General features: G+C 39.9%; 2 protein-coding genes and 2 long non-coding RNA genes across 4 annotated transcripts; 3 read left to right on the forward strand and 1 right to left on the reverse strand.

The window, feature by feature from the left end:
* Positions 1 to 598: 598 nt before the first annotated feature.
* Positions 599 to 7,688, forward strand: LOC112466522 (active breakpoint cluster region-related protein). Its single transcript, XM_025034643.1, has 13 exons — positions 599 to 712; positions 1,959 to 2,442; positions 2,695 to 2,929; positions 3,119 to 3,398; positions 3,473 to 3,652; positions 3,728 to 3,943; positions 4,157 to 4,276; positions 4,381 to 4,625; positions 4,907 to 5,171; positions 5,262 to 5,544; positions 5,709 to 5,979; positions 6,241 to 6,412; positions 6,506 to 7,688. Exons 1-13 carry the CDS (start codon positions 599 to 601, stop codon positions 6,926 to 6,928), a joined length of 3,288 nt encoding a protein of 1,095 aa, XP_024890411.1. The 3' UTR covers positions 6,929 to 7,688.
* Positions 7,689 to 9,634: 1,946 nt separating this feature from the next.
* Positions 9,635 to 10,906, forward strand: LOC112466526. The gene is made up of 3 exons (XR_003042154.1): positions 9,635 to 9,726; positions 9,880 to 10,101; positions 10,820 to 10,906. It is a non-coding gene; the product is annotated as an uncharacterized LOC112466526 (long non-coding RNA).
* LOC112466523 (tyramine beta-hydroxylase) lies at positions 9,722 to 13,854 on the reverse strand. Its single transcript, XM_025034645.1, has 10 exons — positions 13,593 to 13,854; positions 13,248 to 13,401; positions 13,024 to 13,170; positions 12,356 to 12,603; positions 12,001 to 12,154; positions 11,409 to 11,672; positions 10,833 to 11,063; positions 10,551 to 10,679; positions 10,250 to 10,424; positions 9,722 to 9,990 (listed from the first exon to the last, which is right to left on the reverse strand). The coding sequence occupies exons 1-10, from the start codon at positions 13,730 to 13,732 to the stop codon at positions 9,845 to 9,847; spliced, it is 1,788 nt and encodes a 595-aa protein (XP_024890413.1). The 5' UTR covers positions 13,733 to 13,854; the 3' UTR covers positions 9,722 to 9,844.
* LOC112466525 lies at positions 12,499 to 13,937 on the forward strand. The gene is made up of 3 exons (XR_003042153.1): positions 12,499 to 12,588; positions 13,551 to 13,736; positions 13,851 to 13,937. It is a non-coding gene; the product is annotated as an uncharacterized LOC112466525 (long non-coding RNA).
* Positions 13,938 to 14,452: the final 515 nt, after the last annotated feature.

Below are 14,452 nucleotides of genomic sequence, written 5' to 3' on the forward strand. Positions count from 1 at the left end.
ATTTCCCTTTCGTCGGCTATCGTTGTTCATATTATTTATTGCTGCGAGGTACGGAGACAGAAATGCGAGCGTTAATTGCTAAAACAAGGAAATATCATTACAGAATACTCCACCGCGCGTGTAAATAAAGAGAAACCGTACGCAGCGAGCTGAACGAGCAAGGAATGGCGTCGGCACGCTAGGGGGGGTCGTGAAGGAGGAGGGGGGCGATGGGCCGCGCCAGCGGGCGACGGGGATCGGAACGTGACCTACGCAGGAGATGTCGACAAGATGACAGCGGCCGTATGACTACGCTGGCTGGCTGGCTACGCCGTTGCCCGCCCGCGACACGACAAGAGTCGAGGAAACGTCGCTTCGCGCCGGGAAGTGCGCCAGGAAGCGGCAGCTGCGTTGAGTGCGGCGAACGGGTTGAACGAGAGACCTGACGACGCCGTCGTCGTCGTCAGCGGCAGTGGTGCCGCGCCCCCGTGCGATGCGCACGACTGGTGACTGTGGTGAGTGAGCGAGGGATCCCCGCGCGAGGAGGAGTCGCCGACGAGGAGTGCCGTCGACCTCCCCCCCCCTCATCCCCCGCGCGCGCGTGTCCGCGGCCAGCGGCATGAGCGTGTTCGGGGACTTCCAGCGTGTCTGGGTGCAGCGTTTCCCGGACAGCGCCTTGCCGGCTGCCTGGGAGGAGGATGTCAGGGCGAACCTGGTCAAGCACAAGCAGAAGGTGAGTCCGAACACGCGCGACGACTCTCCTCCGAGGAGGGATATCGTTAACGATTGATCGAAGTTGCTAAATTCTTATCGACGAGCCTCGCCGCCGCCGCCGCGCCGCCGCGAGGACCGCAGGTGCGACCGGATAATTGCGAAGCGAGGGAATCCGGACATCCGGATGCCGTGAAACAAGGGTGAAACCTGCGTCGTGGCTCTGGTGATAGTGTCGCAATGTATCCGCCGAGCGTTTATTAGTCACGTGTGAACGATCTGTGTACGTGTGCGCGAAAGAGGAGGTTTTTATTTCGTTCAATTGACATCCTGGAGGGGCCCCCGATGACTCACCCGTGTAACGGCCGGAGTAGCCGAGTTTTTTTTACGCTATGAGTCTTCGATCAAGTTCCCGAGAGAATTGTTGATGAATTTTTTTCTCAAGTAACAACGTGGGTGATAATAGATTGCGCGATTGAGAATGCAACGTTTGCGCAAGGACTGTGGGTTGTGACTGTAGTAAAGTGTCGCAATGTTTACCAGGTATTTATTAGTCAGACTAGGAGTTTATGCGCGTGTATTGGATAACAATTCTCTACGAAGGTTCCTTCGCGCCACTTGAACGCTTGATGTGTGGAGGAGGAAGAGAACGGCAAGGAGAATTTTAATTTCTCCGCTTAATAAAAACTTAGTCACGTATAATTCAATTAACACCGTTGTTCACATCGCTTGATGACTCATCGAATTAATTGTCCGTAACCTGTCGGTGACAAAGCACTTGCGACATTAGGATCACCAGTGGTATTATCATTCTCTTTAACATTTACATTGAGATTCTGATAAACGAATAAATGAATAAGCAGGAGAAGAGAGTATAGTAAACATTAACTTCCTGCTTGTGACTGCCGCTGAATCATTGCGGAATTATCTCTGGTCGTGTTATCAGAACACCGAAAAGAAGTTGATTATAGTTATTACATTAGGTCATCCTGAAAGTTCACGGCGTTACATATTTATCGATTTTTGTTTAAATTTTACTAAAAAGGCATTATGAATTTATTTAAAAAGCAGCAGAAAATTATATAACAATTTTTTTTCTTAATTAAAGTGTATTTAAAATGTAATCTAATATAAAACATATTTTTACACAATGCAATCTTCTTAAAATATAAAATAATTAAGAACATTTGCGATTTTTATTTTCTTAATGACAGAAACCTTTCGAACAATGTATCACAAAGCACGCGGTGTGTATTCTTTCTTTGCAGGTGACAGCTTTGAGAGAAGAACTCGAGAAGGAAGAGTTTTATGTGGAGTATTTAGAGAGATTGCTGGCCGACGTCGAGCGACACAAGCAGCTGGCTAACAATATCAGCGTGAATACGTCTGAGAATAAACAGGAAGCGACGACGGAAACGCAGTCTCAACAGGATTCTCAAGTGTCGGAAAACAGTTTAGCGGACCTTACGAATTCGCCGAGTTCTCAGATTGTCGGACCGTCCGCGCCTTCCTTGACGGAGCGGGAAGACATCAGCAAGTTTCAAGACAAGTGCGTGTCCGAATTGAGCTCGACTCTCGGAGCGGCTGGTAAGCGACCGAAGAGCGAAATACCAAGGAGTCCCGAGAAAGTGCCTGAACTTAGAAGAAACAGTGATCCAGATGTGCCAAGTAATTATGTTACGGTGATCGAAGTCACCGGGAGTTCGAAGAAGGACAAACATGAGGAATGTCTCAAAGAAGAGGATGAAAAAGGTACCTTTCCTTATATATAATTTTTTTTTATTTAACTTTCGAAACTCTGTGATCTGTATAATTGTTGAAAGAGAGAAATTCGAAAAGTGAATGCATTCAATTTTAATCTCTTACAATTTTATGAAAACAAAAGTTAATAATTTGATCTGCTCTTAAAGCTTTATAAAACCATCAATTTTATGTATATTATAAATTATTTTACGACATGTGGTATGAAATCTGAAAAATTATTATTATTTATTTACTAAATAGACTTAGAAAAAGCTATCAATGAAGATGGCGAAGACGGCGACGCAGAGGCATCGGAAGAAGAGCCTTATTACGATTCAGTAGCCTTGGATCAAACTGGGGAATACGTTTACATTGACGCGCGCGTACCCACTGTCAATAGTAACAATGGTAGCAAGGCCGCAACTCGAAGACCACCCTCGCTGCCAGATTCGCCGGGCAATCAGAGTAATTATGTCAACATCGATTATTTTATACAGTAAGTCGTTTATTATCTCTCGCTTTACTTTGATTAGAACACACTGGAACCATTAACTACGCGGAGTACAAGCGCTTCAATTACATTGTCTTTTTTTAAGTTACAAATGTACATTTATTAGATAAATTTACGCGAGTACTCCCGAGTTAAGGTGTGGAATATGTATATGATTGTGCGCATTACTTTCAGACACAGAGCAGCGATGGATAGCGAAGATGAAGAGGGTGCCAGTCCGGCGCCCCCGATTTTGCTACGTGCTCTCAGCACGGACAATGAAACCGGCAGCAGTGACGCCGAACCGCTGAGTCTGAGCGAGGGTAGCTTGGAATCGCCGACCCCGACGACGCCGCGTAGACAAGAAAAGAGCAAGGAGCGCGAGGACGACAGGACGTCGATGGTCAAGTGTATCGTGAACTCGGTAATGGAGAGCGAGGCTGTATATGTGGAGTGCTTAACTGTGATGTTACAAGTAAGTTACTCGACAGTTTTAAATTTACGAAAGAGTTGCAAGAGCTTATTCACAATGTTTCCCTGTTCTTGTAGTATATGAAAGCTATTAGGGCAACTTTAACGACATCTCAACCGGTCATCTCGGAAGATGAATTTGGCACGATGTTTTACAAGATCCCGGAACTGCATGCTCTGCATCAGACGTTTCTGGACGGTCTTCGAAAGAAGACGGAAAAGTGGGACAACAAGACTACTATAGGAGAACAATTTAAGGTAGTACATATAATTTGACAGTCTTAAACAAGACGAGTAAAAGTTGGAAAATCATTATTGTCACGTTGGTTTCAGATTATGGCCAGTAATATAGGATTATATGGTGCGTTTTTGCATAATTACGCTCGCGCGACCGATACTGTGCGACGATGCTCCGCCCATTCCACTCAATTCGGAGATATCACTAGAGATATAAGACTCAAGGGTTTTCCAAAGGGCCCGGGTTTATCTCTGGAAGATTTGTTACATAAGCCAGTAGCTCGAGTGCAAAAGAACGCTTTAGTTTTACACGTAAGTAATTTGCCATGTATGTATCTGCAGCATGTATAATGTAGCAGTGTATACAATAGGCTTGTATATACAATTTTTTATGCTCGATAAAATCGTGATAACAGGCTACGACAAACTTGAGATCTAGAAATACACTTTATTGTGTTACAATTTTTTTTTATCTTATCTTGAATTTTTCGTAGCGATAATTCTCTTATCTTCAATGGCTTTTAGGATCTTCTCAAGCATACGCCAGTCAACCATGCGGATCATGCGCCCTTGTCGGAAGCTCTTGCTATGACCAGAAACTTCCTAGACGAGTTCAATATTATTCAGACGAAGTCTATGTTTCCGGTAAGATTCACGTAAATTGCAATATATATATATATTTTATATCTTATTTTATACAACATTATGCGACTGTTTTTTGTACCGCCTGATTTTTTTTTCTTACGCAGAGTCACGATAGAGCCCAACGAAGATTGGTGAAGAATTCGTTTGTGGTCGAGCTGTCCGATGGTCATAGGAAGTTGAGACACCTCTTTCTCTTTAACGATGTGATCGCCTGTGCGAAGTACAAAGCGTCTGGCAGGGATAAGTTCACGTTTGAATTGAAGTGGTACGTGCCGGTAGCGGAAGCCACTGTTACGGAAGACGGCATAGAGCCACGTGAGGCCAGTCCTGCTAATGTGGTAGCTTTAAGGTAAATCAGCAAAACACTTATAATCCGCCGCGATATTTATCATCAATGACGAAGAGTAGTGGTTCATCGATTGTAAAAAAATATTGTAAAAAATATGCTATCAGATTAGTCATCAATGTTAAAGTACCGCGTTATAAAGTCAACCGGTTATCAAACTAGATAATCATTAGTCAGCAAAATAATACCCTAATACATTATACTAATGGAAAAGCCGAACAAATTTTTTTGTCTGATATTAAATATCTAATTAAATTAGAAATAACTTGAAAATTATCGAACAGGTCACAAGCGTGTACAGTACGCGATCAAATTCTGTGGGAAGAACGAAATGATGAGAAGCGGATCCGACTGGGTGGTAGAGGATCGGAGAAGAATCGCAAGAAACTCGCCGAACTTGAGGCTCAGCTTGTATTAGCCTCGCCGAACTTAGTTCTGCGCGTCGCGCACAAAAGTCAACAGAACCGAATACAAAACTCTTACACCTTCTTCCTGTCCAGCGAGTTTGAGCGCTCCCAATGGGTAGAAGCGGTAGAGGCGTTACAACAGGTAATTAATTCTCTCATTACTATATAATAATATATTACAGTCTGTTATACTATATTTGATAGAAGAATTCATGTTGCTGGTACTTTATAGGGCGGACAGCCTCCGGGACAGCTACCATTGTCGATGTACGAACTGCAGGCTTGGGTCACCGCTTGTCGGACGTATCTACAGACCGACATGGGCAGCTACCTGCTAAGATCAGGACGTGACGAGAGCTTGCTGCTGGGTGATCTTCATCTGACGCTGCTCGGTTTGACTCCGCCAGGCTTAGACAGAGTGGGTGATCTCTATATCATCGTAGAAGTCGACAGTTATGGACATTATTTCAAGAGAGCGCGAAGTCGCGTCGCCAGAGGTCAAGCTCCGATTTGGGGTAAGAAACCTTCTTCTGTTTTACAAGCTTTATTTGATATTAATCTACAATTTGATATTAATCTTATTAAATACAAGTAATGCATGCTTAACATTAAATTCTTTATATTACGATAATATATTAACGTTTTCTACTTCACTTAAATTTTCTTTTCTTTGATACAGGCGAGACCTTTGTGGTAGAGTTGGAAGGAAGCCAGAACGTTAGGATTTTGTTATACGAGGAATGCGGCACACGCTCAGTATTGCGAGGCAAATGCATTCAACGGTTGAGTAGATCTTGGCTCCAATCTGATCAGGTGGAGAGGTCGCTAAACCTGGGACCCGCGACATTGGATGTGGCACTGCGTTTTGTTCCCAGCGAAGTCACTCTGAGGCGAGTGCCGTCGGCCAAGCCACAGGGTTTATTCGGCGCCAAGATCCAGCAAGTTTGCAAGTACGCACGATTTTATTTCAATCAAAACAGTTAGGCAATTAAAAGTGTGCTTCCGACTTCTCTCTTTCTCCCATTGAATTTTAATTAAGAGAAAATAACTAAATATTCAAATCACAAAGAATCTGCAATTGAAATAAACAGAAAGTTTCTTACTTCCTTTTAATACAGTTTCTCTGAATTTTACGATTTATTTATGAAATATTCTAAGATATTTTTAATTGGAATCGTTAGTAATTATTATACTGTTTCGCGATTTTGTAGACGAGAGAAACGCGATGTGCCTTTCATAATAACGGCATGCGTGCGAGAGGTGGAGAGACGCGGCGTCGGCGAGGTAGGTCTGTATCGCGTTTCTGGCTCGGCGTCCGATGTGGCGAGGCTACGCAAGTCGTTCGAGAGCAACTCATACGAAGCGGAGCAGCTACTTAAAGAGGTACGTTTGCATTTCTAGCATTTCTCGCGTCCGTAATAAGCAAGAGAAATGTTTTCTTATTGCTGATATTTCTGTATGCGAACATGGACGCAGGTGGACGTGCACTCAGTGACGGGCGTATTAAAGCTGTATCTGCGTGAGATGCCGGAGGCACTATTCACCGATGCTCTTTATCCGGCATTCCTGGAGGCCTTCCAAACGAGTGATTTATCGCGGGGCGCTGCCCTGCGCCGCGTTTACGAGGGCCTGCCTGCCGTCAACAAAGCGGTGATCGACTTCTTGCTGGCACACCTGGCCCGTGTGAACAAGCATGAGGCACAGAACAAGATGTCGCTGCATAACCTGGCCACAGTGTTCGGGCCCACGTTGCTGCGACCCGGCACCAGTAACTCGCGCAGCGACGCCAAGAGCCGCGATCCTCTCGCTGCCGGTACCGTCGACGTGATGGCGCAAGCTGGCATTCTCTACTGCTTCCTGCAGTTACACATGCAACAACAGAACAATCAATCTCTCTAGTCGACAAACTCCCCTGATCCTGAACGCGATTAACGCTGCTGTTCGATTTGAGATCGGTAGGTAATTGGCAACGGGAACGCGACTCTTTTCTTCCCGACGAAGCAAACGCCGAAAAGACGATGTAATGGTGTCTGAAGAACAGCCCGGTAATTCATATCGATATCGTTATATACTTAATCTTACAATCAATCCATTTATTGAATTTCAAAGATACGTAATTTCTGTTATGCCATAATGTGTCACATCATTTATAACAAATAACTTACGTAACGGATGCTTCCATTTATCAAATGAAGGTTTATAATTTTCTACGCTAATGAAGTCAGAAACTTTTCATTTAATTAAAACTTTTTTTATTTGCGTTAGATGCAATATAAAGTTTGTTTTATTGAATTTTAATGAAATGACTGAATTTTTATTTTTATTCTTTTTATTAATATATTTAATTAATTAAATTAAGTCAGGAAAACAATCGCCAATTTCCGTCCTTCAAACACCTGTCAGATGTCTTTTGTATTGCGCGCTGGCACAAGTAATCCATTTGTATCGTTGGTCTCTTTTGTAGTTTCGCGTGACGTATCTCTTTTTCGCGATCCTGAAGTAGAACCTGGAAATATATTAAAGCGAATAGAGTGGCTTTGATGAAACTTCCTAGGAGGATAAAACTCCTATACTCCATACGCGTGCAAAATAATGTAGCCAAGCTGCTCTTATAGAACGTATATAAAGCGTAATATTAATAATAATAATAATATATATATATATACATATATCTTTTTACTTTTGAGGTTCATAATATATTTTCTACTTCATATTGTCTGAGCTGACAATGTCGCTCGCGCGCAATCAAATTGATGATCTTTTCTAAAATGAGATTTTCGAGATAAAGAAGAAATGGTGCAGAAATTTCAGGTGAGAAATTGGCCAAAGAGAGAATATTAAGAGATAAGTCGAAATAAATTGGTAAAATTGTTATATTATCTTTGTATATTAAAAGTGTCTTGAAAATTTATAAAGAAAAAGAGAGAGAGTTAAAGAGTAAGAATTTTTTAAAAGAGAATAAAAGGTAAAATAAAAAGGTAAAATAATTGTATAAAGTCCGAGATCGAAGTTTTTAAAGCCTGAAATTTGTGTACGGGATATGCAATTTGGCGCGTCTGTGCTTTAGAAAATAAGTACTTTTTCACTTGACGTGTGTTCCTAGCAGAGAATCTAAATCTTTTTATACGAGCCCTTTTGTATATCCGTTGCAGGAAGCAACCTATCGCCCTAAGTAATATGGATACTGTACTCTCGTGTACTCATACAATAGCGGAGAAACATTACAACATTCGGGAGAATGAGAAAGAGAGAAAGCGAATGATTTGTTCTTCCTTCGAGATTCTACGGAATTCAGGGAACGACGTTCCTCATAATGTGCAAAAATCTGTTATACACGTATAATGTAATAATCGTCCATTCCGTTTCCTCGAGTTCTCTAAGAAGAATTCAACAGATCGAATCTTCGCGCAAAGAAGCACGGAGTTTTGGCCCGAAAAGACATACGACTGCAAGAAAGAAGCCCTCCTTATTCCGTCAAAGTGGTATTTTTCGACAGTAATTTTGATTAATGTGAATCCTTTTTTTACTACCGTCTAAATGCAGCTTAATGAGATGCCAAAGAGAAAGGTACGTTCCCACATGTGTAGAGTGTCTCGAAAATCGTAATTTATACATAAGAAAAAGGCAATCTTTTTACGAAGAAAAGAGTTGAAGAAGCAGAATAAGTTTATTCTTACACGAGAACCTTTGCTTTTTCTTATTTTAAAAGAAAACTTATTTTAAATCCGTAAATTTTTAGTAAAGTTTTTTTTTTATCTTTAAAATTACTTTTCTCGACAGAAAAGAGAGATATTTATATATTCTGAAAATTTTCTTTTTTTTATTTTACAAAACTGCTAATTTGATTAATGAATGACGATTTTTGGAACATTCTATGGTAGAAAAATATACTATAGTCGATAACGAGAGACAAAACACAAACACGCGAGTTCAGCGATACAAGTTAACGGAACTCGGTACAGAGTATCTTGCGTATTATGCCAGACCGTCTACAAAGTTTACAAATTACATAAAAGAGAAAGAAAACGAAAAAAAAGAGCCAAGTCTGATGAGAGTGTTCGATAAAAAAAAAACGAAGACATAAGAAGTATTAAATTGTTTATGCTCGAACAAAGTAGGCAACTATTGTATCTCGTGCGTATGAAGGCAACCGCGTGTGTGTTTGTGCTTGTTTATTTGTATGCGTGTATTATCTTCCCTTCCCCCGTGTATGTATTATACCGTAAAAAAAGAAATACCGCATATATACCAAGATTAATTTTGATATCGTTTTTAAGGAACGTTCGCCTTTTTTTGTACATTGATACGAAGTGTAAAAACGAATTTCCTCGACTATTATTTGTGTTATTATTAATATTATTACTCCACATATATATATATATATGAGACAATTATCGTCACAACTATTTGTTACAAGATTTGATCAAGCTAGCTTGTTCGCAGCGAAATGCGTACTGTACTGCCAAAAAGTGAAGAAACACACTTAAAGTGGATAAATATACTGAAGGTTTATAAACTTTTACATCGATCTGGATTTTTTTACATTTCACCTCGACCGGACGCCGTTGGTCAAGTTTCAATTTCATATGGTATAAACATCTAATAATCAAGTAGCGCATCATCAAAGGAAGCACTGCCAAGTTTAAGAATAAGCATCGCGTTTTCAGAGAAGATTGCAAAGAAGCAGCAGGCAGCAGGTAACGCTAAATTTGATATGCTCTGTATTGGAATTTTAATTACTCGTTTGTTCCCTCAAAATATCCACACAACGGAATGATTGAGTAACTTATATTTTTAATTAAAATCAATTGTAATTCACATCTGGTCCGAGATCTCTTGCTGTATTGAAGATTCCAGACAATTCCTGGCTGGCGGTGACAAAGGCAATCTGACGGGTGTGGCCGCGATATTATCCCACAAGCCAGGTAACCGGGAACCATCGGAGGCGTTACACTGCATCCCTAATAAATTAATTGACAGTTGAGCAGAAGAGAAAGGGAGGAGTGAGAATTTTACGATACAGAGATTGAAGATTATTGTAGAGCTACAGATGTATTCAGAATAATTCATCGGTAATAATTTAAAACATTTTTTCCTATATCGCTTGTATTAAATTAAAATTAAAAACAAATTGTCAAAAATTCTAGAATACAAGAATTGATGGAATTATAAATCAAAATTAATGGAGATACACGTGATTTTTAAGTATCGACTGCGAACCTAAAGGCGCAGCTTCATAGAGATCGTGAAGAGCCTCCACGCGGACCTTGGTCCACTCGATGCTCTTATAATTCGCCGAGATGCCCTTTTGCGTACTGGTCCCTTGACTTTCCCATTCTCGCATATAGCGGAAATACGTTCGCAGAGCGTCGTCGCTTATGGCACTCTTGCACACCTAATTGTAACATAAAAATTCGTATGGCGATCAGTTATACGAATTTTTTTTTCTAATGGGATCCGTGCGAATGAATATATTTACTTACTTTCTTATTTCTTTATTTTACTAAGAAATTTAGTTTACCTCTAATTGCGCATTGGGATAGTAATGAATGTAATTAACACACATCTCGTCGGATATAGCAAAGCCGCCAAGAGTCACGTTATCTCTTTTCATAGTGTTGTAAGTGCATGTAGTTATCAGAGAATCTCCCTGTAAATTATTTCATTTTTTTAAATAAGGACACAGCTGTTTTTTTATTATTAACTTATATACGTGATTCATAATTAACTATTTAATTTATTCACTCTTATTTATTATCTGCCTTATTTCTATATATCTGTTTGCTTTAGCTAATTCTGTTACCGGCAGGATGGTCACCGGTTTCGGTAGCAGTCTGATCTCCTGGAAATGAGTGGAGTAATGATTGTCATAGTTTAACGGCGGCAACTCTTCGCCGTTCCTCACATGACGGGTGATGACTTTGGTACCCGTCAGATGCGTGTGCAGTTGAGAGCCGAAAATGTGAATGCCACTTTGAGGCAATCCTACTCCGGTGCATTCCGCTATGCAGTGACCGGACAGCGTAAAGGCTTCCTGAAAAAATAAACGAGCTTGATTTTAAATTCGAAGATTACGCATCCAAAAATTCGTCTCTTTTTTTAAAAAGAGATTTGCAGATTGTCATAAGCGCATACTTTTGAGATAAATCCAATGAATGAATTTTAGATATATTTAATCGGGTTAAGAATTTACATTTATTACTTACGTATGAAATAAAAAGAATATATTTACTTAAATAATTTTTACGTAAAAGATATTAAAATAAGTATAAAATTACGATGCGAACTTTATTGTTTCGATTTAACTGTTTTATTACGTGCGTCAGCATGCGCTTATAGTCGAGAAATTTTTCAAAAATCAATCAATTAGTTCTTTCACCTGTTGCGGGGGTATGGCCATCTTATCGGTGTACTCGAGACCAAGCTCGATGACACCGGCGTCATACTTTCTGAGAGTCGTGGTAAGAACAAATCGGATTCCGGAGGAGTCGACGACGCCTTGATGCAGCTCGGGATTATTGTAATGTACCTCCAACATGATATACGGATTGAAATCGGCCCCACCGATGGATAGACCGGCTTCTTCCGGATACACAAATGCGTCGGCACCCATCGCCCACGCTGCCAGCACCTTCTTGCAGATCTAGGTGATTTGAAATGAATAACTGAGCTAAATTTGTAAGTCACGATCGAAGACACTAATTTTATTCTCAAGAGAAGAGCACTCAATTTTTTTTTTTTAACCAATGATATATTTCGTAATTGAAAACATAGATTAATAACTTAAATCATAAAATGAATAAGTTACTCTTTAATTGTCAAGATTTCTTTATGAAATTCTTTATTTTAATAATAGAATGTTCGAAGTAGTTCAGATTCTTTATTTTAACGGTGTGAGAAAAGCAAAATTTTTTAAATTATCAACATATGCGATATCTGCTGTAGGCATTGCTTTACGAGAAGACAACTACCTGCGTTTTTTCGGGTCTATCTGCTCCGTCACAGGGTCCATCGTACATTGGAACTTCTACATTCACGGATCCGGCGCAATGAAAGACTTCCATGTGATGCACAAGATGTTCGTTACCCGCTTGAATAGCGGGGCCAAATTGTAGGATATGATGCCTATTAGTAAATATAATATTTCTCTATTTATTTCTTTATATATTTATATTGATTAAAATATTCAGAGTAAAGAATTCAATTGGCAAAAGCATTAATGAAATATCTAAGTGGGTTCCAAATTAACACAAGAATAAAGTAATAAAAAGATATCATCGATGAAGTATGCAGATCTCACTAATTTACTGCATATCTAATACGCACTTCTGTCTTAATACTGACGGCAACTTATGCACACGACACCAATAAGTGGTCTCCTCCTTCGGCACTTGAACCCGATGGGCGAGTAATTCGAGCTGCCAGGCGTTCGCGGGGAACTTGGGCTTTTTATGGGATACCCTGTGCAACTCGGTACGGGACATGCCTGACGATTTTGCGTCCGATATCTCAAGGCCAGCCAAGGAGGACAGCGGTCCGCGACCGCGGAGCCACACTAGGTGCGTGGTGCCTCTCTAAAAAAAAAAAAGAAAAGAAAAGAAAAATAACATTTCACATTCCAACTTCTTACGATTTCTCTGTCTCTGGACAAAGGCATCGCTCAACTGGAATATGTGAATCAAACGCTTAAACATTTTAAAATTTGTCTTCCGTTACAGAAATCTAATACTGGAAAATAGTGATTAATTACTTATTTTGAGTGTCAAAAGCACTTAACAACAGTGCTTTTTAATACTCAAAATAAGTAATTAATCACTACCTTCCAGTATTAAATTTCTGTAAAGGTCGCTCTTATATAGACTTAAAAGCTAGACTTAAAAATCTCAACTCTCTCAAGTCTAACGATGATTGTTACGTGTTACATTAAAATGACAATATTCTTTTAGTCGCTTCGCAGGTTTTCAAATCACATAGATATGAAAAGTCATACTCACCTCAATGATATAATCATGCTCGTCGCAAGTATCGAACTTGCGGGAGAATGTGAATTTCATGATATTACCGCGTCTTTTCCATGCGAAGTTCTCGCAGTTCTGCTGGGTGTCCAGATGCAATTTCCCGTCGACATCCGCCCACGAATCCTGCCGATTATCGACAAAAATAAAATCAATTTTTTCGTATACAACGATTTAATGCTTTACATCACCGAATATTTTACTTGAAGATGAATTTGTTGGTGCCAGTCAGGCCACAAGACGCAGTAATCAGCCGGTTTCAATTCTCCGTAGTCGGAAAATCCGATCGCGAACCAGGTGCTATCATTGCCGACGTAATGAATCTCCACGATCGCCTGTTTGTTCATTAGATCCACTCTGAAAACGAATCACAAACTAAGAAAAGTTATAATGATATTGATAGTCTTTAAATAACTAAAAATAAGAAAAAGAATTACAAGTCATAGTACACACGCATGGAGAGTTTATGTACAAGTTTCAAATTAAAATTATATCTTTTCCTGCAGATAAGCGATTATAATGGCGAACGATCTTGTTAAAAATCGCACCTCCAGTGGAAAGTCGCCTCCGAGCCGAGCGGAACTGTATGCACCGCGTTCTCAGCTGCGTTTTCACCGAGCGAGGATTCGCGTCGGGACCAACCCGAGTGAATGCCCGCGAGAGCGACCAGCAGAAACAGCATCATCATTAATGTAACCAAATTCTCTTAAAATCTGCCTACGAAGCGATTCAGCGAACTCGCCGAGCTTTGTTAACTCGGATTTTATGTCAAATTTATTCTGATTTCTTGAACGTCGTTTATGAAGTATACAGAGTTGTATCACGGAGTCGGCAAAGGATGGATCTACACTGAAGATCCTTACTGCGAACTTTCGTATCTCGCAGGACTCCGCGCTTGCGGAATGACGCGGGGTGCGCAAGCTCGAGAGAATTGGTTCACAAATGGAACACCCCTTCGCTCTTTATCTAGAGTCGCGTGTATGATCGTTGTTTGACTTGTCTGAGAAATAAAAATTAATATTAGTTTAACTTTTAATCGAATTTAAATTTTGTTTATCATAGAATATTTAAATATTTGTATTTCTGTTTAGCATTATACACATGTTTTTCAAAAAAATAATAAGAATTTAATTTGTAATGTAAGTTATTTTTTTACAGATATTGCAGTACAATAGAGAAGAATTTTCGTGCTTTTTCGAAGTGAGTTTATTTTGTTGAATTATACGGAATGTAATTATGAATTTTTATCCGTTCTTGTTTTAAATATTCTAAAGTGTTGGAATTTATAATGCAAATATTTTGAAATATTCAAATATAAGTAATCCAGAGAGGTAAGATTTTGATTTTAAAGTAAAATTAATTTATATGAACGTAAGCTCATTTTAGATTGATTAAGAAGACGGCGGCA

The sequence above is a fragment of the Temnothorax curvispinosus genome, unplaced genomic scaffold, assembly GCF_003070985.1.
Source record: "Temnothorax curvispinosus isolate PA1 unplaced genomic scaffold, ASM307098v1 QBEX01016319.1, whole genome shotgun sequence".
NCBI lineage: Eukaryota > Metazoa > Arthropoda > Insecta > Hymenoptera > Formicidae > Temnothorax > Temnothorax curvispinosus.